General features: G+C 33.0%; 1 protein-coding gene across 1 annotated transcript; it reads right to left on the bottom strand.

Moving 5' to 3' along the window:
• Positions 1-10,112: 10,112 nt before the first annotated feature.
• Positions 10,113-19,468, bottom strand: LOC139500237 (uncharacterized). Its single transcript, XM_071288978.1, has 2 exons — positions 17,858-19,468; positions 10,113-10,202 (listed from the first exon to the last, which is right to left on the bottom strand). The coding sequence occupies exons 1-2, from the start codon at positions 19,466-19,468 to the stop codon at positions 10,113-10,115; spliced, it is 1,701 nt and encodes a 566-aa protein (XP_071145079.1).
• Between the last annotated feature and the right edge of the window lie 5,231 nt (positions 19,469-24,699).

Raw genomic sequence — 24,699 nt, 5'->3', positions numbered from 1 at the left:
GCAGATGTCTATATTTAAATTTTTTTTTTACCACTCTAACAACTGCATCAACTAATATAAATAGCAACAGTCTTATATATAATGAGGCAGTAATTGATGAAGTTTTTATTTAGCTTGCCTTTTTTGCAATTATTTTTTTTGATGTGAAGCGTACACGAAATTATTTAAATAAAAAAAGTATCAAAAATGAATTCAAGACAGTTTTCAAGGACCGTCTCAGAAAAAAGGAAAATACCAAAAATACAAAAGTGCGTTTTCAAATGGCAAAATTAAAAGCTCATCAGGATATCGAAATATATATAAAAGGCAACAGTAGTAAACCGCTGTTCGAAATTCATAAATCGATTGAGAAAAAAACCCAAATCCGGGTTAAAATAGGAAATTTGACTCTGGCATAAATGATCTCTCTTTAAAGTTTAACATATTCTCAATTCTACATTAAAATGTTCTGGTAGGAATGTAATAAGGAATGCAGTGTGTTTATAAAGTACCCTCTGGCATGTTAAATTAATGGCATTAAACAAAATGATATGTTAAGGCAAATCAAAGTGGGACATAATCAGAACTTATGCAATTCAATTAAGTTCAAATAAATCAAGAAACCAGTACATAAAGGTACAATAATCGTGACGGCTAGAATATATATTCAACTTAATAGTTTCTCATTAGATGTGGAATATAACCCTTTCTGATCAAAGCAAGGATCATGTTCTTATCATATAAATGAAAATTATATTTTTTCATTTATTCTATACAAAAACAAATTGGTTAATTACAGCTGCCAGGTAATAATGCTAATTTACTTAAAACCTGGATGTATATCAATATTTATTAACCCCCACCAACCCCCCATCACAATACAAATTGTTGAAGTACATTTTTTCTCATGGTTTTACCTTAAACTCATCATAGATACCAGTATTTAAATTGTGAACACCGGACGAGATTTGCGTCAACAAAGACTCAGCAGTGGCGCTCCAATAAAAAAATGAAAAAGTATAAAACGAAGAAAAAGAGCATTGAAATCCCAAATTTCCGAAAGTTTTTCCAAAATACAGCTTAAGTTATACAATCCTTGTGTATCCTTAGTATTTTGAAAAATTAAAAAATTTTTAAACAGTAAAAATGCAGAATAAGACTATAACAATGATAATTTATGTCAACGCAGAAGTACAATTTTTTCGTTAATTGTTCAAATAAAAGAAAAAAACATATATTTAGCAATAGCTTAGATTTTGAGGTGCTATTTCACCATATAATATTTATTTTGTTATAGATATTCAGGAAAAAAACCCAACTTTTAATAGCAGGGTAGTTGCACTTTTTTTTAGTCATTTAAGACACACGTTATTCCATGTGCTTCGTTCCCGGCAATACTTTTTTTTCAATATTATTTTGTATACGTCGTTGTTTTTTGTTGATTTTTTTCTTATCATATCCCGTTATTTTTAAGAAAAACAATAAATTTTAGAAAATCTATGTTATCCAAACATGACAGTATAAACAAATTAAAAATACAAACAGTTAAACGTATGCTATCAAAAGAAAATACGAATAAAAGGAAAACTTTATCATATGTCATAACCAGGGTTTCCCATGGGTCAATTATTTTTTTCGCCACCTCTTTCGCCAAAACAATATATTTTTCGCCACTTTTTTTTTTTTCGCCAAGTAACATTAATATATTTTTCGTTTAAAATTTACCTTTTTTTCTACCCCCCTCCCTTAAAAAAGATGATTTTGCCCCATTGTGTCCATGATTATTCTCTCAGACTTATTTTAGAGTCTACATTTTAATGAATAAACACTAAACATTTACTTTAAAACAACAGAATTTTTTAAACTTAAAAGTGAAAAATATTCATTGTTTTTTTATACAACTTTTCTAAATGAGGGAGCCACTATATTTTTAATTATAAAGAAGATATAAGTCCTGGAATATAACAGAATTAATGGACATATTTTGATCATATAATATCAGTATAGTTCGTAGGGAAAGTTTCTTTGAAAGAAGAATACTGATGTGCCCTTTTGTATTTAGAAGTGGTTTTTACAACAAATCAAAAGCTTTTATCACATGAAACTGATCCCTCATTTCATGTGTAGTCATTACATTAAAGGGTTACTCTCATTCAAGGGGTTATTCCCAACCTTTTGGATAGATTTCTTCATAACGACAGTTTTCTTTTCTTGATCATCGTATTAAAATGAAAAAAGTTGAGCAGTTAAACTATGCTTGAAACTCGTGTGTCAGTCAAACGACTTTCAAGTAGTCTCCCTAATCAATTACCTATATTAAAGTCAAAGGATAATAAAAGTTTTATATCAATTATATGGCCATTTTTATAAATTTCCTGTTACAAAATTTTTCGAAAAACAAAGGATTTCCTTATCTCAGGAATAGACTACCTTGGACGTATTTGGCACAACTTTTTGAAATTTTTGGTTCTCACTGCTCTTCAACTTCGTGCTTGTTCGGCCTTACAACTTTTTTGATCTGAGTGTCACTGATGAGTATTCTGTAGACGAAACGCGCGTCTGGCGTATTAAATTATAATCCTGCTACCTTTCATAACTATTGCAAAGTCTATCTTCTTTTATGCATTTAAAAACTTATGATGCTACTGCAAGTATGAATTCATTTTTTGCCCTTTTCTCTTTATTTCTATGAGAAAACTTTTACATGTAGAAAAGATAATGAGATAGTAATTTTATACGCAAAAATTGTTAAGTGACGAAGCAATGTTCTAGGACGAAACTCTTTCAATGTTTAGTATATATTTAAATATATGACCTTCATTCTTTCATGGACAATTTAGGCTCTCATGTGTTTTTTATACTTATTACTTTAAAAGGCAACAGTGGTAGACCGTGGATCAAAAGTCATTAATCGATTAAGAGAAAAAAATGCGGGATACCAACTAAAATCGAGGGAAACACATCAAATTTAAGAGGAAAACAACAGAACAACAGAACAACAGAACAACAGAAACAAAAAGACACACCAACATAAATAAAAAGGTACTATTTGATAACAACTTATCATTAGGGATTACAGGGGGATTTTCACATAAATTGGCATGTTTTTGGATCCTCAATGCTCTTCAACTTTGTACTTGTTTGGCTTTATAAATATTTTGATATGAGCGTCACTGATGAGTCTTATGTAGACGAAACGCGCGTCTGGCGTACATTAATATTGATAACTATTAAAACCTCTAAAATTATTGCTTGAGAGATTAACTGGTCTAATAAACTTCATTCAAATATCTGTACATGACAGACCAAACGATTTCACTAAATACTCCTATTTTTTCGCACATTAAATACACGATAACATACACGTACGGTGACCTATAGTTTTTTAATTTCTGTGTCATTTTGTCTCATGTGAATAGTTGACTCATTTGCAATCACAACCATCTTCATTTTTCTATTTCACATTAAGGAGGGATTTTCACGGTTTTATTTTAACACTTAATCTTTGTTATATTAATCAGTTTGTTTCTTAAAAAAGATTAAAGAAATCGGTTACCTAAATATAACTGAATGAGTAGATTAAAAAAAGACTGCTTCCTTTATCTAGTTTCTGGGACGATCAAATGTCTTATAATGTTTAAGTATATAATTTTTGTAATAAAATTTTCTTATACTTTGCCAAAAAGATGATTTTACAGTGCTTTTTTCAAAAATATAATGAAAGTATCGGTCACCGTGCTATTTTCCAAGCTATGAGTCGTTGAGAATTGCCTAAATTTAGTTGGATTGTTCATGAAAAAACACATATGAGATAGAATTTTGAAATAAATTGTAAGAAAATAGTGTTAATAATATGTTTTAAGAAATAAAAAGAAAAAATGGTGTCACCGACCTTGTTTTCTTGCTACTAGTAAAAATTAAAAAAAATCCTAATCAGTATAGTATATAATATTTACCAAAAGAGTTATCTCCCCTTAAAGGGATAATTTGCGATTTTTCACTTTTCATCTTATTATGTTAATAATACAATAAAAACCATATTCACCAAGTTTTCTTTTGATATGCAAACTAATAAAGAAGAAAATTGGGAATTATTAATTTTATTTCTTCAAACTTCCTGACTTATGTCTTTTTGCCTACCGGGAGTGAAATTAATCTCATTTAAGTCTTGTTCGTTAACCATCTAATAACTCGATTTAAAGCGCATCGACGACTTTTGGTGTAGCTATTAACCAACGAAAAATAAGTGATAGCCATGCAACTTTTAAAATTAGATTGTAGGATTTGTGTGTGGATTTTTTTTATACGAATTTAAGTAATAAAAGTAAATCATACAAAAGAAAATTTTTATGATTTTTTTCTACAAATACTTTCAACAAACAAATGAAACTGACATGATCGATAGTTAATTAAAAATACATGTTTGTATTCTGACCTTTTTGCTTCATTCCAGCAAACATTTTCACTTGCTAGTGCTGTGAAAATAAAATGTGTATTGTTTTGTGACACTTAGTGAATGTTGAATGCATAGTTAAACTCAAGGTAACTAAAAGATTAGCATTATGTAATTCTAATCTTTTAATCTTCATTCAGTGAGATCTAGACGTCACGGTTCACGATTTCAGGTGTGAACAACATTTCGTATGAATGATAAACGGGAGTCAGTGATAGTTTTAGACACAGAAATGTAAAAAAAAAGAATTAAAATTAATTTACGGGAGTAATAAGGTCACACAATAACTGGATAGCTGTTGTATATTTTTATATTTTGCATAAGCTCACTTTTAAATGACTTCTGATTATTTTTGTAACGATAAAGTACTGAATTATTTTAATTGAATAAATTTATAAATAAAAATAGCCTTCTAAACACGAGTGTTTGAACTACAAATTGTACTATTTTAGATCAGAACCGGCAACCTTTTTAAAATATTTCAAACAGATCATTAACAATTGCAATTATATAATTTAGTCCATCCAAAGCGATCTTTATTTACCTATTTAGAAATTAATGTTCTCATCAAAATATTTTAAATCTCCCAACGCATGAATACTTCAGCCATTTGAAAAAAAGATGTTTTTAAATATTGACAGGAAATTTAAGGATCTTCTTAGAACGGAATCGAAAAATTACGAACAGGTATTCTTTTCAAGTGTGAAAAACATCAACAAAATAAATACATTATCGGGAATGTCCTTATTAAAATAGTCCTCGTCTCACAATGTATAACACTTTAGCTATTTGACCAACGATGTTTAAAATAGAGACAGAACAAATTTAATGTCATCTTTCCTTATTTTTTAATGTAATTATCAGTCTGTTTTAACTGGCAAGAATACCCCTAAAGCGGACAAGCAGTATATTCTTTAAACTGCTTGTCATTGAATATCAAGAAAGAAAATAAATCCGGAAATTGATTTTAAACTTTGGTACTCAATAGTTTTCCTGGAAAATATGCACATCCCTTGGGAATTATTAGTGTACGTCCAGTTGCATATATATTACATGCATGTCGGAACAATTGTGGTGATGACGAATTTCTTCCTTTATTCGAGAACAGTCTAATTGATATATACATCTGTGATTTTACTATGTCCACAACTTCGATGAACCAAAGCAAGTTATACACCGACCTGTATTTAAATCAAATTGGTTATCTTCTTCTTCTTCTTCTTCTTCTTCTTCTGGTATACAATAGTCTATCGACATTCGGTGACTACATACTGTTGGTATACGTGGACAAGTCTATTTACAAAACTTTTACCGCAATTAACACAAAATGAATGTTTCTTTCTTATGTTCAATGTATACATGTATATATTTTGAATTGCGCTATAGTTCCGTAACTTTCTATCCAGGCGTATCAACGAATTGCCGACAAGTGCGTACATTTTTTAAAATCAATATTTCTGGTATGTTCCAATCTGTCCTCCACTATTGACAACGAGTATATATAACATTTTCCCAAATTTACCCTTGGAAAAAATATGGAAATAGATTTTCATTTCGTCAAATTTGTTTTTTTTGTATTATTTATATTTTTTATAAATAATATTCTTTACACCAGAAATGTTATTTATAAACAAGCGTATGAGTTTAGTTATGACTAGTATATTATATCACTTTCGGACACGCAAGAAATAGATGTATATTATACACCTGATAGTTCAAAATGGAAAGTTATAAGTTATCGGCCGTGTACACTGATCAATACCCTCAGAAGTGAAACGATGCATGAACTTGCAAGCCCGACAGGAAATCCCTTGTATATCCGCCATTGAGAAATATCATATGTGTATGTAATAAACAGGGAAATTAAGTACCTCTCCTTTATTTACTTTATGTTTATTTACAATCCAACGTTATTGACACGTCTTGATAGGATATTAGCAGGTAGATCGATTTGTTAATATATCAATTAAGAAACGTATATTCTAAAAATAACTTGGGAACCAGACAGCTTACTTTATCTCTATTAACACTATTTATGATAATTTCTATTTGACATATTAATTAGTGTAGTCATATATAGCTTTTAAATATATAAATATAGCTTTTAAATATATAAATATAGATACAAATTTTCATGAAGTTAACGGTTAATGATATAAAACGACTTTTGATTATCATACACGTGCCATAAAAAAAGAGTCTGCTATATATAGTCCAAGGACATTTGTAAAAACAGCCTCATCATTTAATACAATATATATATATATATAATTATTTTCTGTGACTGTATATTACATTAATTTGTAGGATCCTTTACTATAGATAATTTAGCTGATCTGTAACAATAACATCTTCATGCCTTATATATCATGTACTGTAGTACGCCGCTAGATTAAAACTGACGAGGAAAGGTAACACACGGCCAGCGAAAGCTCTTTTTTTGAGAGCCCAGGTGGTCGTGTGGTCTAGCGGGACGGCTGCAGTGCAGGCGATTTGGTGTCACGATATCACAGTAGCATGGGTTCGAATCCCGGCGAGGGAAGAACCAAAAATTTGCGAAAGCAAATTTACAGATCTAACATTGTTGGGTTGATGTTTAGACGAGTTGTATATATTCTAAGATTTCATGAATCGACAAGGTGTAAATTTTGCATTTCAAGATGATGGAAAAATAAAATTTGTCATTTTGATTTATTTTTAGCTATCATGGTATCTCTATATAAATTATGTATATATTTAATGTTAATCTCTTGCATCGACATCTCAGTGCATTTATTTGACAACAATATATAGTTCGTTGTTACAATAAAACCTTTGCCTTTTACATTTATAGTTTAAGTGGCCCAAACTACTGTGTCTATTGCTTTCTGAATTCTATACCAAGTCAGGAATAAGACAATTGTTATCTATTTGTTTTAAAATTTGATTATGGACTGTCCGTTTTGATTTTTTCTCGGAGTTCGTTATTATATTTGTTTCTTACGCAAATGTAACAATGTAGCATAAAAGAGATCAAAGCACAACAGCCCAAATACTTAGACCAAATTTTACCAGAATTGTCTACCTGCAACCGTTGTTATAGTAAATGTGAATTTCCCCCTCGGGTTCCAAAACAAAAACCAAACAAAATTAAAGATCAATAATTGTTTTTATTCTGTAGTAAATGTCTTTTCGACTCTTGAACCTTAACAGCTAGGTTCACATTTAAGCTTGAACAGACAACACATGTTAACAATGCATTATCATAGAATGGTGGACATCTTAATGATCCACAGACTGCTCTTACAGGGTTAATCAGGTAACCGTCCTTGTCTGCAACTCCTGCTTCCAAAACATCAGGATTTTCATCAATGCAAGTGTATTGCGAGGATGCTTTGTGGTAATTAGAACTGGCAGACATTCTTCCAAAGTATTCTGTTTTCCAACCAGAATAGCAAGATGTCTTTCCACGGATCATTATAACAGACGAACAAAGAGTCGCGCGACAAACAGCACAAGGTACGTCATGATTATAAGGCCCTGTACCAGAGTGAAATTCACTAAGAGTCGCGCGACAAACAGCACAAGGTACGTCATGATTATAAGGCCCTGTACCAGAGTGATATTCACTAAGAGTCGCGCGACAAACAGCACAAGGTACGTCATGATTATAAGGCCCTGTACCAGAGTGATATTCACTAAGAGTCGCGCGACAAACAGCACAAGGTACGTCATGATTATAAGGCCCTGTACCAGAGTGATATTCACTAAGAGTCGCGCGACAAACAGCACAAGGTACGTCATGATTATAAGGCCCTGTACCAGAGTGAAATTCACTAAGAGTCGCGCGACAAACAGCACAAGGTACGTCATGATTATAAGGCCCTGTACCAGAGTGAAATTCACTAAGAGTAGCGCGACAAACAGCACAAGGTACGTCATGATTATAAGGCCCTGTAGCAGAGTGATATTCACTAAGAGTCGCGCGACAAACAGCACAAGGTACGTCATGATTATAAGGCCCTGTACCAGAGTGATATTCACTAAGAGTCGCGCGACAAACAGCACAAGGTACGTCATGATTATAAGGCCCTGTACCAGAGTGATATTCACTAAGAGTCGCGCGACAAACAGCACAAGGTACGTCATGGTTATAAGGCCCTGTACCAGAGTGAAATTCACTAAGAGTCGCGCGACAAACAGCACAAGGTACGTCATGATTATAAGGCCCTGTACCAGAGTGATATTCACTAAGAGTCGCGCGACAAACAGCACAAGGTACGTCATGGTTATAAGGCCCTGTACCAGAGTGAAATTCACTAAGAGTCGCGCGACAAACAGCACAAGGTACGTCATGATTATAAGGCCCTGTACCAGAGTGAAATTCACTAAGAGTCGCGCGACAAACAGCACAAGGTACGTCATGATTATAAGGCCCTGTACCAGAGTGATATTCACTAAGAGTCGCGCGACAAACAGCACAAGGTACTTCATGGTTATAAGGCCCTGTACCAGAGTGAAATTCACTAAGAGTCGCGCGACACACAGCACAAGGTACGTCATGGTTATAAGGCCCTGTACCAGAGTGATATTCACTAAGAGTCGCGCGACAAACAGCACAAGGTACGTCATGGTTATAAGGCCCTGTACCAGAATGAAATTCACTAAGAGTCGCGCGACAAACAGCACAAGGTACGTCATGATTATAAGGCCCTGTACCAGAGTGAAATTCACTAAGAGTCGCGCGACAAACAGCACAAGGTACGTCATGATTATAAGGCCCTGTACCAGAGTGAAATTCACTAAGAGTCGCGCGACAAACAGCACAAGGTACGTCATGATTATAAGGCCCTGTACCAGCGTGATATTCAGCACCATACAATGAGGATACCCAATGGAAATCGGTAGTGGTGGAATCTTTTGTCACAAAATCCGGATCATGTGGAAGACAAAGAGCCTCTGCTGGAGAACTTGTTCTACCGAACCAACCGCCACCCATGGTTCATTAATAAGAAAGTTTCAAACAAGTAAATAAAAAGAAGGTATTACAAAGGAAAAAGGTATAACAAAGGAAAAAAAGTATATATTTAATATGGATAACATTGTGCATACTCTTTACAGGGAAATTTATATATTATTTTCTTGAAAAGTTTATAAACAATACAGAGCTCCAAGGTATATGAAACATCGTGATGTCCATAAAAACTACCAAAAAAGGTGAAATCCACTCCATGTATAATACTTTATCTACATTATAAAAAAAAATGTTCCTCAAATAAAGAAAACATATGCAAAGATTGCGATAGCTAACTGTTTTGTATTAGGATAGTGAATTAATAAGTTCATTTATTGAGCCAATAGCATCAAAATGATTGTTAAATATTCCTTGATAGCTGACAATCTGTCAACCCTTGTTTGAGCTTCTAATTTTTTCATTTGCGTAAGGACTATCTGTTTAGAGTTTTCCCCGGAGTTTGGTATTTTTAATATTTTTATTAATATATTATGTAAAATAAGTACTATACTGAATGATACGTGCCTATAAGGTTTTGCAAGACTTTATTTTCGCCACTAGATTTTTAACCAAAGATTTATATTTTAGTTGCATGTATTGATATTAAATACTGTTGTAAGACATTGTAATGTAATCGATTTTGTCTTGTTCCGATATATTCAAGCGTGTTTGGCAAATATACAGTTTCTAATAAAAGAAAACCTGAATATAGTAATTCTGTTCCGTTGTGTTGAGGACACGTTTTCTTTCCCCATCGTATGTAGACAGCTCCATTCTCTGAAAGAGAAATTTTCAGATTGAAATGCTCGTGTGTATAAACGGACTGTAAAAATGGCGACGATTCATTAACATGAGAACAGCAGAAACATTGAAAAAAAATACAAAATAGAAATGAAAGAATTGCAAAACACTTACCTTTTATTTTGTGTTCTAACTTATAGTTATCAAAGGTACCAGGATTATAATTGCCAGACGTGCGTTTCGTCTACACAAGACTCAGTGACGCTCATATCAAAATCGTTATAAAGCGAAACAAATACAAACTTTAAGAGCATTGAGGACCATAAATTCCAAAACGTAGTGCCAAATACGGCTAAGGTAATTTAATCCTAGGATAAGAAAGTTTTTCGAAAAATTCAAAGTTTTGTAACAGGAAATTTATTGAAATGACCATATAATTGATATTCATGTAAACACCAAAGTGCTGACTACTGGGTTGGCATGGTTGGTGATATCCTCGGGGACGAAACGTCCACCAGCACTGGCATCGAATTAGTGGTGTAAATAGTTATCAAAGGTACCAGGATTATAATTTAATAAGCCAGACGCGCGTTTCGTCTACATAAGACTCAACAATGACGCTCAGACTAAAAGTTGGTAAAAATATCATAACCTATTCTGTCATCGGACTCGGACTTCTTTTAAACTAAGTTTTACTGAACGTATTGCTATGTTTTTCTTTATTCAACATTGGCTAGATGTATGGGTGGAGGTTTATATGTTTCAAAATATGTTTAACCCTTCCACATTTTTAATCCAGTCTTAAGTCAGGAGCTCCTACCTTTGTAAGTCTTGTATATTTTTTTTTAATTTTAATTAATTTATATGTTTTCCAGTTTAGTGTGAAATCTTTTTTCCACTGAACTAGTATTTTATTTAGGGGTTAGCTGAGGACCACCTCCGCTGACGACCTAATTGGCGGGCTTCGGCTGTTGTCTGATTTTTGGTCGGGTTGTCGTCTCCTTGACATATTCCCCATTTTATTCTCAATTTTATCATATTAACTGTGATCAAATCTCATAAACAAAAAGCGGAGAGAATGATTTCAAATTTTGTTTTTAGTCTTAATTTATATTTTTTTAAGCAATAAAACTTTCTAATCAAGACATAGTTGTTCATAATCAAAGTGTCAATAAGATATAAAATCTGCAATCGATACGGTAAATTTATTTTTGTTTTAATGTAAACAACAGATATTAACGAAGCTGTTTTTTATTAAATCATATGAAAAACTGCGAATTTATGGCCACCTATCATAAGTCAACTGTTAATCTAGCATTTAATGACTGAAATATGTTGACTACGTTGACAAACAGCAATATATCAACGTAAAGTGTTCGCAAAACGGTGAGAACCTTTCTAACCAACCAAACCAACCACCAGACCAGACAAACACCAACAACGAACCAAAAGAATTTAACAGGAAATATGAACGGTCAAGACAATGACTACTACTGCTACTGCATACTGCATATCACATATACATAGTTTCTAGGTTGCGCAAAGTCCTTTTTATGTTTGTGTGTGTGTGTGTAAGACGGGTTGTATTGTTATATGTAATGCAATAAAGTATCACATTAGAATGGACGTTGATGTGCTGAATGTAAACACAAAATCGCTTCAAGTGTATAACAACTTTTATTCATTATTAATAACAACTGGAACACGAACTAACAGATATAAATCTCTTAAAGCAGCAATCAACAATTAACAAGTAAAACCACAAAAATACTGAACTCAGAGGAAAATCAAATCGGAAAGTCCCTTATCATGGCATATTTCAAATGACAAAACACATTAAAAACGAATGGACAACAACTGTCATATTCCTGACTTGGTACAGGCATTTTCAAATGTAGAAAATGATATAGATTAGACGAACAAATATTCTTTGAAACAGATACACCAAAAATCAACATTCAAGAAACACAGATTCTATCGGCTACTTTTCATATAAATACATGTAAAATACTACACAAATAAATAAGTCATAACCCTCTTCATATATTATGAATATATATAAACAACAACCTAACTATTTGAAACAAACGGACACTTTTGCCGACTTCACGCATCTTTATCCTATTCAAAGTTGAAGTTCGTTTTTGAACTTTATTCTCAAAACGTATATTTAAGAAAACAAAAAAAAACCTATCAAATTTCTGCCTCTGTTCAAAACAAGAAACTGGAAAAATCAGATGAACTGCATAAATAATTATATTGCATATATATTGCAATATTTAGGAACTTAAAACTTCTGCTTTAGAAAACTGTACTTGACAAATTAATCAGACACGTAGATTCAGCTGCTAACCGGTGGTAGGGACAAGCTGGAACTGACGTTAAATACTATAAATCTGACGCTAATGTTTTTATTTCGCATGTATGAAATTCCAAATATTGTTAAAATGTATTACCAAATAAGGAAACTTCCTTATAAGGCAAATGTCTTTGCACTTGACGTTTAAGAAATTGACGTCATTACAGCCCTATAACTGTAAAAAGGTGCGCAACGTCAGTACAAAAATAGATCGTAAGGAGTTATTACTTTTATCTAAATAAAACTTTCCTTCTACATAAACTTTACATAAAATACGTTAATATCTATCACTAATTCGAAGAACATACAAAAATATAACATCAACATGTTCAATACAGTCATTAATTTATAACAATACCCGTTACTTCCGGTAAAAGCAAAAGTGAATGTAACGTACAATTGATTAAAAGCTGCCGGTTAGAAAACACACGTTTTCTGTCATTCTGGAACATACAATATTAAAATGATTATACAGTATATAGTTGATTATAAAATAAAATACACACAATTACTGCTATAATACAATAATACAAAGTATAGAAAAAACAATGTAAACATATTTAAGTTAAAACACGAAGTGGCCATTATACAAAAAGTTTTCACCAGGTTAGGTAAATAATGGATCCCAGAAAGATAGACAATTTCAATAAAAATTTAGGCATTGCTGTCTTTCAAAATCGCCACAATATCAGCGACACATGAGTGGGGAAATTTAAAAAACGGTAAAATTTAATGGACCCGAATTTCCGGAACGTTCGATTTACATTATCCGGAAATTAGGGTCAGTCAAATTTTATCGATTTAAAAATTTTATATTCTATCAAACATATTGTGTCAAACATCTGATATTTAACTATACACATATGCATATGCAGACAATCAGATAATCGATTTATTGGGTTGTATTTGCGTATTTTGCATGATAGAAAACAGTTTCTTTCTTTGTTTCACAATCAAACCGAAAGATAAGTCGGGTCATAGTTATCAACGTTGGTTTATTAATAATTAATTATGACGTTAATGATATGTCCGAGATAAAGACTTTATAAACTTCATATTACAGGAATAAAACAATGGCCATAAAAAATTTCAACAAGGTTACAGCATTGTGCGGTGTGAGCAAATGATCCGTATTAAAGACCGTGTTTGGCCTATAAGGGTTAACTTTTATAAATTGTGACATAGATGGAGAGTTGCCGGTCTCATTGGCACTCATACCACATCTTCTTATATCTATATATCATTCTGAAGGTTGTAGTATCATTAAGTAAACAATGCTGTACACAGTATCTCAGTCGTTATCTTATTTCCATATGATGTTTTCATTAAAAACTTATCAACAAATTAGACATGCAAAGTAATTCTATTGATTCAAAATCAAGACCAATAAACACACAGATTTGACTGCTAAGTTTAAATTGTTTGTTACAATAGCATACCAGTCAAAACGTTTCGGATGAATATAAACAGCAGCGAAATTCGTAATCTTTCAGAATATATCTACTTTTTCCTTCATCCAAAGAGTATGTGTTTTGTAAATTTTCTGTAAAACAATACATTATGTGCATGTATGAAGAGGGGTATTGTAGCCCACATTTATTTACGAAATGGTTTTTTTTCAAATAAATATTACATTAAATGGCTATTATGTATTTTATCTTGCTTTACCATCAATAATTTAGGATGACTGATATATTATTTCGATCTTTCCTATTGAGTTTGCTATTATACCTTGGCATTAATAAGATAAAATCGGGATATTGCCCTCACCAGTGTATCCAGCTCTGACAGCTTATCCTTGTTGTCACACGTTCGATATGAGTTTATTAGTTTTAGCAGCTGTATTTTTTGAAATACTATTTTTGAGACACATTTTCTAAATATAAACTATAACTTGATTTAGAAAGCCAAATAAAGCTTGTTTAAGCGCGACTTATAATTTATGTACTATTTATAGACATATTAGAATGTCAACAGACGTGCGAGAACTGCGTACCCTTTGGAGAACCAGATTGAGTATTTTTCCATACTATTATTGGGTTTGTGTCACTAAATGCTATTTTAAGAAACGTGTTTACTGGATTGATATTTTGTCTAGTAAACTCAAATCTATTATTTGATGTATGTATCACATTTCATCAGATGCACAGGCAGAGAAAGCAAAGTCTAAAATAGTACTTTTATTTAGAAAATTAAGATTACAGTCATGAACAAAGATACACTGTTGTTGAATACAGGTGTTCTATTGACGAAGGTTTCTCCGCTTCAAATAAATAATTCTTATGGAGATTGATATGGTTAAAGGGAGATTACTCTTTAAATCTAATTTAAAGTCCGAATCAGTTTCATCAATGTAATTTAGGTACTGAGTTGAAACAAAAGAAAAAAATTCTGTGTAATCTAGAAGCAGTATTAAAGTCAAAATTATTTTCGTATAATGTTTTAATAAAAAAAACCTCACAAACTTAAATATTGATCATAGATCATTTGATGTAAACTGAGTGTTGCTGAATCAAAATCAAATCCATTACTCATATATATATATTGCGGAAGCAAATTTACAGATCTAACATTGTTGGGTTGATGTTTAGACGAGTTGTATATCAGGGGCGGATCCAGGACTTCGATGTCTGGGGGGGGCACCATGAACCAATATTTTTGTTGTTAAATATATATATGCGGATTTGAGTGGGTGCTAGGTTTGTTTTTGTGTGTTTTTGTGTTTTTTTTTTTTTGGGGGGGGGGTGTCAAATCATTATTTCTGTATTTCGATATGCTTTAAGTTTTTTACTTTTGCACTTTATTGCCAATTGATCTTTATTATATTCGACCTAAACATGCATCAAATATTTGCCACTGGACGTTTAACAACCATGCAACAATTTAAACAATATTTTCTTTATATTTCATCAACTCTATATTCTGTTATCTATATTTTTTGGCCCCGACTTATACTTTTTTGCACATTATTCGAATATCTGCAAAACACCTTTATATCTTCATAAATGGTGACCTTTTGCATAGCCTCGTCCATGTACATACATGGTAATTGAAACAAGACCAATAATAACAAATATAACTGCATGCTTCGGCTTTTAGAGAAATGTTTAAGTCCAAGATTCTGTTACAAACTAAATTTTAACGAAAATCAAGTAGCATTTTATTAATGATTATTTAATAGGAAATGTCAATTTATTTTTCCTGGACGAGGGAAAGCATTAGGGTAAAGGGGAGGGGGAGTAAATTTTTTTGTTGATTTCCCTTCCATAAGAGGGGAATGAAATACGATATTATTTAAAAAAAAACATATCTTCTAAGTTATCAAAAAATAAATAGTTTAATTTGTTGCTAAATAAATTCAAAAAAAGAAAGTTTTGGAAAAAAAGTACATTTACAGGAAATGTTTGTACCTTTTCTTCAAAAACACAGATCAGACGTTTCACCTGATAATCAACCTTAATCGGTATTGTATTATAAACCAATACAATTTTGTATTATTCCAATCATAATGTAAATGTATTTTGATCTATTTTACATAAAATCTTTTGCATAGACATATTACACACAGGTGTCAATATTTACACACCCACCGATAAGTTGTCATAAATCACGCATGGGGACGCTGGTATTAATTAACGGCCAGTTTAAGAAGCCTAATCAAGCTGTGACAATTTCCGCACTAGATAAGAAGTTTCAGTATCAATAAAATTATGTTAGAAAAAAAAATTGTTGACCTGAACTGGGGGGGGGGGGGGGGGCACGTGCCCCTTGTGCCCCCCCGGTAAATCCGCCACTGTATATATATATGCATGGGTTCGAATCCCGGCGAGGGAAGAACCAAAAATTTGCGAAAGCAAATTTACAGATCTAACATTGTTGGGTTGATGTTTAGACGAGTTGTATATATATATATATATATATCAAACGTCTGAATAATAGTCAACGATTTTTCCCACGTGGGAGCTGGATCGTTACAAGTAACGATACATGTACACAATAAAATAGATTATATAAACGCCTAAAAAGTGTACATAACAACACCAATGATATAAAAAGGAACTATAAATGTAATTATTTATAAATATTTCGGATAACAGATATCCTTCGTCAGTCAGATTCTGATGTTAAATGAATCATCTTTAAGTCTTCTTAGATTAAACTTTTACTAAATCTTGAAATTTATACAATAAAAAAGGCAAACCGAACATCAGTTAAGACGCTTGCACCTTCTAAAAATTTGTTGAATATGACATAGGTTATATGACTAATTACATCAGAGAGTTCACATATATGCTTTAAATAAAAATAATGATGTGCTATGTGAACTAGCACAATTTTAAAGCTTTAACGGTGTCGATATTATGATGTTACAAGAAAGATTGCGTCAATAAGAATTCCAAAGAAACAGCACTGAACGGTCTAAATTTCTAAATATTTCAGATTTGACAACTGTAGTGTAGTTACATTAGAGTCTGTGATGTTTAAAACAAACGGCCGTTAAAATATAATAACAAATTTTGACTAAAGTAAAATAGTTGGACGTGGCTTGGTACTTATACATCCCTCAAAAAATTAAGCAATTTAAATTGTTATATTCAACAGATTTATTTTAGAGATGAGTAAGGTGAAGAAATAGAAACGGAGACTGTAATAATAAGTAATATAACCCAGATGTGAAGCACTGCATGGTGTCGAACTACATCTTTTCATTTATCCCATTTGGTGCCAAAGTTGTTAATTTTCTAATCCAAAATCTTTCCCGAGTAAGTCTATCCTCCCTAGACCAAGCAGAGTTGTGGTCAATGATAGTAATGGTCAGTCGATTGAGATCTGCCTTAGTGTGGCCAGGGGATCTCAAATGTCGACTAAGAGGGAGGTCTGGCTTGCATTGGTAGTCGCTACGATGACCGTTCATTCGTTTGTGAAACGGCTGTTCTGACTCGCCTACATACTGTTTACCACATTTACACTGTAGGAGATACACAACATTTGTAGTCTTGCAATTAACATTGCAAAATATGGTGTATTCTGTACCAGTGGAGTGACTGTTAAAAGTCTGGGTATCCAGTATTTGTTTGCAAGTCAGACATCGTTTGTTTCCACAACGCTTACAAGAGCCCACTGACGAAGAGCCTGCTTGAGAGGATAACTCAGCTCTCACCAGCAAGTCTTTAAGGCTTTTGGGCCTGCGGAAAGCCAGTACAGGTGGCTCGGGAAAGATCTTGGATAGTTTAGGATGTTTTTCGATATCTTTCCAACTTTCGCGGATAAGGTGAGACAAGTTGTCAAATTTTGGATTGTAAGTCAACACAAAAGGCACCCTCCTGTTGACCTTTTTGACTTTATATTGTAAAAGTTCATCTCGGCTGATGTTGCTAGCACGAGAAAAACCTTTATCAATGTCTTTCCTTTTGTAGCCTCGATGTTTTAGGTGACCGCGAAGTTCTTGTAGTCGTTTTTTGGCAACATCGTTGGTGGAGCAAATCCTTTTTATTCGTATGGCCTGGCTGTAGGGAATGCTCTTGGTGCAATGTTTAGGGTGACAACTTGAAGGAGACAGATATTGATGTTTGTCTGTGGGCTTGCAATACAGATCTGTAAATATGTTTCCATCCCTCACTTGCGTTGTTGTGTCAAGAAATGTGATCTTAGAGTCAGAGATTTCATATGTGAATTTTATTGAGGGATGGGCATCGTTGGCATGTTGAATAAACAACTCTAGTTCTTGTTCAGTATTATCCCACTTCATGTCAATATCGTCAATAAATCGGAACCAAGAGAGGGGTTGATAAAGAAAAGAATTGAGAATTCTCTGTTCTAATTTCCCCATAAAAATATTGGCATAAGACGGGGCCATCTTTGTTCCCATTGCTGTTCCATTAACTTGGAGAAAGTGTTCACCATTGAATGTGAAGTTATTGCATTTTAAAACCAAAGTTAGAAGCTGGATGAGACATTCAGTTGGTGGATGTAAGGTGTTACGAGAGTTCCAGACTTCCCTACAGGCTTCAATACCCTCATCATGGGGGATATTAGTATAGAGGGAGGTAACATCAAGCGAGACAAGGATCGTTTCAGGTGGGAGAGGGTTCAAAGATTCCATTTTTTTAAGATAATGTGTTGTGTCTTGTATATATGATGGTAAATTTTCTACGTGTGGTCGGAGATGAAAGTCAATAAATTCTGATATTTTCTCTGTAGGGTGGTCATTGGCGGAAACAATTGGTCTACCTGGATTATTGACTTTATGTATTTTGGGCAGAAGATAGAAACGCCCCGGCTTTGATTTTTCCGGTTTTAGATATTTAAATGTGGTTTCATCAATATGTCCCTGTTCACACATGTTTTTCAGGTTTGTGGTGATCTCTTTGTTAAATTGAGGGGTGGGGTCAGAGTCTAATTTCTTATAGAATCTCTCATCAGAGAGTTGACGTTCCGCCTCTTGAATGTAGTCACATCTGTCTATGACGACAACAGCGCTACCTTTATCTGCTGGTTTAATTATAATGTCGTCTCTGTTTTTAAGTAACCGCACGGCTTCGTTTTCTTCAGAAGATAAATTGTTGAATGTTTGGGAAGTAGCAGTGGACAGATGTGTTACGTCGGATTTAATTTTGTCAATAATATGTTCTAAAGTAGCACATTTACTGGGTTTAGGAATCCATGAACTTTTTTTCCTGAATCTGGGAATATCGACATCTTCTTGGTCGTCATCTGAGTCGAGATCACTTGTGTCACTATCAGTGGAACTTTTTGTGGTGTCCTTAGAAAAATATTCCTTGATTCTGAGGGATCTTGCTAACTTGTCTAGGTCATCTTCCAAAAGTATAGAATCTATTTTGCCCGGCGTGGGACAAAAATTAAGACCTTTTGACAGTACCTTAGTTTCGGTCTCCGACAAAGCTACTGAAGACAAATTGACTACAGTGTTTGTAGAGTTCATGCAGCCTTGTTTTTTTCTCTTGAATCGGCGATTCCGGGATTTTTTTCCGGTTATGATGGTACGATTGAGAGTTAATGTGGTCTGCTCTCTAACAACAGTGTCTAAAAGTACGCCGTCTCGTTTAAATTTATTAACTTGTTTTTTGTGTAATTTCCGGGATTCAATGCGCAAGATGTCATGGAGGCGCTCGTTGATGGTGAGCAATTCAGGACCGGAAAGTTCTTGGCATGCTTTATTGTAAAGATGGTTATAACTAGTTTGTAAATTTAAATGTTTATGAGACGCCTCAGCGTGTAATAGATCCATCAATTTCACGGAACTACTGTGGAGAATATGATTCCATCTATCCATATATCTGATAGATTTTTCACCGGTGGTAAGGGGTGAGGCTTTCAAAATAAGCCCAATCGGAACGATACCCTGAGATAGATAAGTTTTTAAATTTGATACATGATGTTCGGTTTTAACTATTTTAAGACTCAAAGCTCTAAGCTTTTTAAAAAAAGACATAGTTTGCCTGATGGTAAGGCTGTAAGAAAAATCGGATCGCGAGATAAATCACTCGATACAGACTAAGAATAAAAATATATATCAAACGTCTGAATAATAGTCAACGATTTTTCCCACGTGGGAGCTGGATCGTTACAAGTAACGATACATGTACACAATAAAATAAATTATATAAACGCCTAAAAAGTGTACATAACAACACCAATGATATAAAAAGGAACTATAAATGTAATTATTTATAAATATTTCGGATAACAGATATCCTTCGTCAGTCAGATTCTGATGTTAAATGAATCATCTTTAAGTCTTCTTAGATTAAACTTTTACTAAATCTTGAAATTTATACAATAAAAAAGGCAAACCGAACATCAGTTAAGACGCTTGCACCATTCTAAAAATTTGTTGAATATGACATAGGTTATATGACTAATTACATCAGAGAGTTCACATATATGCTTTAAATAAAAATAATAATGTGCTATGTGAACTAGCACAATTTTAAAGCTTTAACGATGTCGATATTATGATGTTACAAGAAAGATTGCGTCAATAAGAATTCCAAAGAAACAGCACTGAACGGTCTAAATTTCTAAATATTTCAGATTTGACAACTGTAGTGTAGTTACATTAGAGTCTGTGATGTTTAAAACAAACGGCCGTTAAAATATAATAACAAATTTTGACTAAAGTAAAATAGTTGGACGTGGCTTGGTACTTATACATCCCTCAAAAAATTAAGCAATTTAAATTGTTATATTCAACAGATTTATTTTAGAGATGAGTAAGGTGAAGAAATAGAAACGGAGACTGTAATAATAAGTAATATAACCCAGATGTGAAGCACTGCATGGTGTCGAACTACATCTTTTCATTTATCCCATTTGGTGCCAAAGTTGTTAATTTTCTAATCCAAAATCTTTCCCGAGTAAGTCTATCCTCCCTAGACCAAGCAGAGTTGTGGTCAATGATAGTAATGGTCAGTCGATTGAGATCTGCCTTAGTGTGGCCAGGGGATCTCAAATGTCGACTAAGAGGGAGGTCTGGCTTGCATTGGTAGTCGCTACGATGACCGTTCATTCGTTTGTGAAACGGCTGTTCTGACTCGCCTACATACTGTTTACCACATTTACACTGTAGGAGATACACAACATTTGTAGTCTTGCAATTAACATTGCAAAATATGGTGTATTCTGTACCAGTGGAGTGACTGTTAAAAGTCTGGGTATCCAGTATTTGTTTGCAAGTCAGACATCGTTTGTTTCCACAACGCTTACAAGAGCCCACTGACGAAGAGCCTGCTTGAGAGGATAACTCAGCTCTCACCAGCAAGTCTTTAAGGCTTTTGGGCCTGCGGAAAGCCAGTACAGGTGGCTCGGGAAAGATCTTGGATAGTTTAGGATGTTTTTCGATATCTTTCCAACTTTCGCGGATAAGGTGAGACAAGTTGTCAAATTTTGGATTGTAAGTCAACACAAAAGGCACCCTCCTGTTGACCTTTTTGACTTTATATTGTAAAAGTTCATCTCGGCTGATGTTGCTAGCACGAGAAAAACCTTTATCAATGTCTTTCCTTTTGTAGCCTCGATGTTTTAGGTGACCGCGAAGTTCTGATAGTCGTTTTTTGGCAACATATATAGCTTCTATCACTGTATCGGGTGTGATACGATATTTATGCACTTAAGACAGTTACATTTTCAAATTTAAAACGCGAGGCTTGCCGAGCGATTTATATATTTAAAATTTAACTGTCGAGAGTGGATAAATATCGTATTACACTAGATTTAGTGGTAAAATCTGTTTTTCTAATAATTTTCAAACAATACGCAGGCAAACTTATTCCTTCTTTGCGACTGATCTGCAAAAAGATGTGCTCTTTCTATGTGACGTCATCAGGCATGGTCGCATTTTTACATGCCGTCTGAATAGAAAATTCAGAGAAAACAAGAAAATTCGACGTCATGATCAGATTTTAACCAATGAAGAACTGAGATCAAACGAATCACACGTTGATTCATTTTTTTTTATACAATCGGTGCAGAAATGGATAATTAACGAAGAACTAGAGAAATATATATACATATTTGAATGCTTAGTTGGTGTTCACAAGATTATTACAAGCCAAAAAAAGCAGCATTTCTTATTCGATAGGCAATACGATTCATATGTTCATTTTTCTGCTAATTAACTATTTATAAAATGAAGAATTTTTCGAAACGCCTAGGTTTATATTGTCTAAGCTTCATTTTTCACAACTCTAATTTGGCATTCCAACTGTTTTAATTGTTTTCTAATATTATAACAGATAAGATCATACATTCTGAAAATTTTGGATGAATTTTTATACAGCAGCGAAATTCGAGATCTTTAATAAAGTACATTTGATTTTTGCTTCCTCTATTTCTTCAAGCTTTTTAAAAATTCGCTTGAAAAAAATAGCATATGAGCATGTTATTAAGAAGGGAACACTCGTAGCACGCTTTTACTTACTATATGCTTATTTACAAATAAAAATGCCTTTCAATTCAAATGAATATCTTGAATTTATAATGCTGCAAATTCTTAGCACATTTAAATCATAATGGTTATGAATATTTCTTACATCATGCTATTCCAAAGTTAAAACTTCGTCATCAGACGTAGAATTTGCTAATAATTTTCTCTTTATGACGTCTTTTGATCGTAAAAAAAAAGCTTCAATACACTTTACATAAAACTTCATAAAAGGTTATTTAAGACTGAAAAAATTCATGTAACACTTAAAGTCCATTACTAATCAGTAAAATATAGAAAATTGAAAAAAAAATATGTTATTGACTTTTCTCTGAATCCCACATTAAGAGTCATGAACAAGCTTCTGTTCAAATTTCATTAAATTTAATGTAGGTTTGACATAGTTATAGTTGATTGAAAAACACACCACTTTAACTGTATGTTACTATTGATTGCAACACAAACTATGTCCATATATACGAAAGCAAGGACAAACAAATATACATATTTTGTTAAAATTCTACTGTGAATACTATCATTTGGTATACGTATTAATGATGAGTTTATTTGGTCATAGAAATGCTTCTGTTGAAATATCATGTATTTTCGTATATGTTTAACAAAGATTTTGATATATAAAAAACGTTAACCACAGACTGAAACTAATAGATGATAAAGACAACACCGACGCCGACGACAGAATCTTGGCTCTCAATATCTTGCTTTCGAGCCATAAAGGTCACGGTTCGACAGAACCTTTACAATCTACTGTTTTTACATTGAATTACTATTCTCAAACATTCTTGTATAGTCAGGTCCTGAAGATGTTTGGCCAAAACACTTTTTCAAATCCTTACCTGTAAAAAGATGGCATTCTGAAATATAGTGACGAGATTTATTCAATCACCGGTATGAATCAGATGTGAATTCTGAAGATTTTCTGTGAGAGCATCAATAACAATATGTATAAATCTGCAGTAATATCAAAAATATTTAGATTTTTAAATCCGTTACAATCCTATTTTCAATGCTCAATTGCAAGATCGACAATTCGTTTCATTGAACCCAATTCTTTTCTACAAGCTTGGAAATCGTGGATACACGTTTCTTGTTTAAGACAAAATCTTCCTTTGGGACTAATCTAAATGATTCCATAAACAAAGACACCGGAAATCTTTTAAAATGTTATAGTTTTTAATCGCCAACACATTTATTAAAGATGACAGATATATATTTGGACAAACAGTCGGCATTTAAATGGGTACTTAGTGTGCATTTTTTTTATTCATATAAAGTAGAAATCCAACAAAACCTGATAAAGGCAAAAAGAAAAAATCATCCTGGCCATTTCTTTAATTTTATTTGATGATGTCCTGTTACTCAATAACCAACACATTTCAGTGAGTTCGTGTATCTCATATATCCGAGTGAAATAAAATTAAGGATATTACTGAAATACAGAAGATCAGCTTAATATTTTGATCTTTTATCAAATATTGACACAGATGGATGACTTTAAACTAGAATCTATGACCTACGAGATGATTTCAACTTTCCAATTATCTATTCCCATTCATCAGCAGTATCATACCATTTGCCTCATCTAATATCGTTAGTTATAAATGCTCAAACATGAGGATGAACGATTGAAATCGACACTATCTAATATTTACGTTCGCCATCCCGAAATTTGCTCATAGATGCGATATGTCTGCGTTCAAGTAATTAATGTTTTGCAGTCAATGGTAATCCTATACCAAAATTGTTCAATTTACCATCATATCTATAAGCATAATTGAACGAGAGTAGATCGACATCGAGTCAACACGTGTTTATGAAGAGACACTCAACATGTCGACACAATCAATGCCGTTCCTATTGCAGCAATTTTATCAGCTCAGGTTTTGTATGTTTATCTGATATGTCTTCTTTATTAACTTATGCTATACAAACATCGATTAACTATTTTTTGCTAAACCAGAGACTCGCAATGACATGAACGGTCACGTTGTAAAATCTATGATATTTCTTATAGTTTTTAATGTATTTGAAGGTAGAATACCGATTTTATTTGATATCCTTTAAAAAACATACAATTATCGTTAAACTAAATAATTGCTAGGATTGAACAGCTTAGATGTGTGGGGCTAATTTTATCTGAACTGTAAGTGTTTCTTAAATTTTGCGTTTATATTGTGTAAATAATTTTACAGTGGCTAAAACAAAACAAC

Source organism: Mytilus edulis, chromosome 13 (assembly GCF_963676685.1).
Source record: "Mytilus edulis chromosome 13, xbMytEdul2.2, whole genome shotgun sequence".
NCBI lineage: Eukaryota > Metazoa > Mollusca > Bivalvia > Mytilida > Mytilidae > Mytilus > Mytilus edulis.
Note: the sequence above shows the minus strand (reverse complement) of the source record. Positions and strands in the feature narration are given on the sequence as shown.

Excerpts from the sequence above, each read along its gene's own strand:
- LOC139500237 (XM_071288978.1), bottom strand. The coding sequence starts at position 19,468 with ATGAACTCTACAAACACTGTAGTCAATTTGTCTTCAGTAGCTTTGTCG. Across the intron at positions 10,203-17,857 it reads TACAATATAAAGTCAAAAAG|AGAATGGAGCTGTCTACATA; the intron begins GTCAACAGGAGG and ends TTTCTCTTTCAG.